General features: G+C 50.4%; 1 protein-coding gene across 1 annotated transcript; it reads left to right on the top strand.

The window, feature by feature from the left end:
• The first annotated feature begins 344 nt into the window (after positions 1–344).
• si:dkey-27j5.5 (GTP-binding protein Rhes) lies at positions 345–2247 on the top strand. Its single transcript, XM_048249204.1, has 2 exons — positions 345–1121; positions 1357–2247. The coding sequence occupies exons 1-2, from the start codon at positions 476–478 to the stop codon at positions 1890–1892; spliced, it is 1182 nt and encodes a 393-aa protein (XP_048105161.1). The 5' UTR covers positions 345–475; the 3' UTR covers positions 1893–2247.
• Positions 2248–2811: the final 564 nt, after the last annotated feature.

Consider the following 2811-nt stretch of genomic DNA (forward strand, 5'->3'; position numbering starts at 1 on the left):
GAGTGCTTTCTGGATACTTTAACATGTGTTTCCTGTCACATAACTTACCTGTTTATGCTATATGGTACCAAACAGCAGAACGTCCCCCCGACTTTTTATTATACGAACGCACAGCTCTAGAAGTCGAGTCCCTTTCAAAACAGTTTCTAGGACTCCGTGAAAACGTTATGTTCTCTCCGGGTACACCGCTAGCGTTGCGCACCCGTCAATCATCGCTGGGGTCCAGTGTTTGCCAAACCAACCAGGATGCAGGGAGAGACGCGTGGAGACTCATTAGTGGGAGGGATTAAAGTAGAGGCTATATAGCTGCTTCGGAGTAGTTGACAGCCAGCGAGCGAGTTGAGAGTTGAGCAGACGGAGTCTCTGAAAGTTTCAAAAAGAAGGCTGGAGCGGATTACTGGGACACAGGAGCCCAGTGAAACTATATCCGAATCCGGTCCGGCCATCGCACTCTTACCACAACAAACACAAAGCAATGGAGATGAAGGAGCCTGTCAGCGTTTCTACGCAGAACTCCAAAAACACTGCACGGCCGACGCTCCAGTGCTCTGGGGCGCCGTTTCCCGGCGGGAGCGGCGTGGGCTCCTCGAAGGTTCTCCTGGCATACAAGAGCGCCACGCAGCATCTTACTGCGCCGGGACTGAAGGTATCCAACATATCCAAGGCCGGCATGGGGATCCTTAAGCTGGCCACATCGCAGTGGAAGCACCAGGAGAAGAAAGCGAGATCCCGCTCGTCCAGCGTAGGCAACAGGTGCACGACGTCCTCCACCGAGCGCAGCCCATGCAAGCGATCTGCGCTGGATCAGCTGGCGGCGCTGGTGCTCAACGGGCAATCTCGACTGCAGCAGCTGGCGCAGGAGCAGCCACGCCAGGATGCGTCCGGCTCCACCAAGCCGCAAAACTCCTGGCGCATCGTGGTGCTGGGAGCGCCACGCGTCGGCAAGACCTCCATCCTGCGGCGGTTCCTCCGCGACGGCTTCGATGAGCAGTACGAGCCCACATCCGAAGACTTCCATCGGAAACTGTACGACATCCGAGGGGAGACGTACCAGATCGATATCCTTGATGCCTCTGGAGAGAGGAGCTTCCCCGCAAAACGCAGACTCTCCATCTTAACCGGTGCGTAAAGATATTAGCGAAATGACCATTTCATATGTATCACATGCATAAGGCTAAACAACAAGTATTTATTGTTTTGAAACGTGAACAAACAAGTTAATAAAATATTTAATTGCACTGTGTGTCGATAGAAGAATAGAAACAAAAAAGCAAAAGTGTGTTGAGTCTGAGGCGTGTTTATTCGGTAACTTTAATAACCCGGTCTCTTTTCTGTAAATTATGTTCTCTCCTGCAGGCAACATCTTCCTGCTTGTGTTCAGCCTGGACGATCGCAAGTCCTTCGAGGAGGTGCGCGCGCTGCGCACCGAAATCTTGGCGGCCAAAACCGCTCTGCTCAAATCCAAAGAGCGCGCACGAGTCCCCACCGTGATATGCGCCAACAAAGCGGACCTTCCCGAAAACGAGTGGGCCGTGTCCCGGGACGAGATCATGGAAGTGTTCGGGGACGGCTGTGCGTTCTTCGAGACCTCCGCCAAAGACAACGTGAACCTGGAGCAAGTGTTCGAGGCGCTGGCCCGACGCGGAGGACTGCCGCTGGAGACTGGACCCTCGCAGCATCGCAAAGTGTCCATACGCTCTTACCAAGCGCTGCGAGCGGGCCGGCAGCCCGGTCGAGGAGCCAATAAGTCTACCGGGTTCGAGATGCCGTGCGGGGCCCTCTACCCTCTCGCGCGCAGACCGAGCTTCAGCACCGACCTCCGGCTGGTCCTCGGGCCGCACGCATCATCGGGGAAACCGAGCAAACCACTTGAGAGATGCCAAATTCAATGAGACTGAAGAAAATCGACAGAGACGACGGTTGGAAGATGGCGAGAGAAAGACAGACAGACAGAGCTAGAGAGAGTTACTTGGACATCATAGAACTAGTTATTCAGTGTTTTATGGTGAAGTATCTGAAACAGGAGTAGACTAGCGCATTGTAGATCCGTATGACTTGCTCCTACAGTCACTGCTGTTTTAAACCACGTGTGTGCATGTGGTTTTACCTTTTCTTGCCTGACACAGATGTTTACTTGTCAATCAGTTTGGTATTCAGACACAGGACACTTTGGATTCAGATGTTTGTGGATCTGGCGTTTTTGTAAATGTAAATTACACCGAATTATTGAGATTTTAAATAAACAATTTTGATACCAGGAAATCGACCCAGTGCAATGTTTGACACTGCTCACCTCATACACTGTGTGTGTGTGTGTGTGTGTGTTTGCATGATTAATTTCTCATTCTCAAACGGAAAGGCAATACAAGCGTAGGTGGATTTTTGTTGAATCAGAGTACTCAGCATTGCGTAACACCCCTCAGCTCACCACTGTTAGCATAGCCGCCACTCCACAACGCGCGAGAGCTGAAGCACCATCGTGACAGGCTCTGGCGCGCTAGAAATCAGCAACCCGGGCCCTCTTCTGAAGTAAGTGATGCACAACCCGCCAAGCGCAATACATTAAGTCACAGTGAAATCTAGCATTATGCAATAACATTGCAGATAAAAAATACTGAAATATTTATTTCCAGCATTTATATACAAAGCAAGATGTATATGTGTTTGTTTTTCATTCCTGAGGACACAGACAACAGGTTATAAAGACATGTATGGTATTACTGTGTGTCGTTAGCATCGACAGCACTGCCAGGTTAAGATTGATATACCCCTTTGAATTTGAATGATAAACCCCTTTCAAGATTTGAATTT

Source organism: Alosa alosa, chromosome 7 (genome assembly GCF_017589495.1).
Source record: "Alosa alosa isolate M-15738 ecotype Scorff River chromosome 7, AALO_Geno_1.1, whole genome shotgun sequence".
Classification (NCBI taxonomy): domain Eukaryota; kingdom Metazoa; phylum Chordata; class Actinopteri; order Clupeiformes; family Clupeidae; genus Alosa; species Alosa alosa.

Bases quoted from the DNA above. Each gene is read 5' to 3' on its own strand.
- si:dkey-27j5.5 (XM_048249204.1), top strand. From the start codon at position 476: ATGGAGATGAAGGAGCCTGTCAGCGTTTCTACGCAGAACTCCAAAAAC. The intron at 1,122-1,356 runs GTGCGTAAAGAT...TCTCTCCTGCAG, and splicing joins CAGACTCTCCATCTTAACCG to GCAACATCTTCCTGCTTGTG.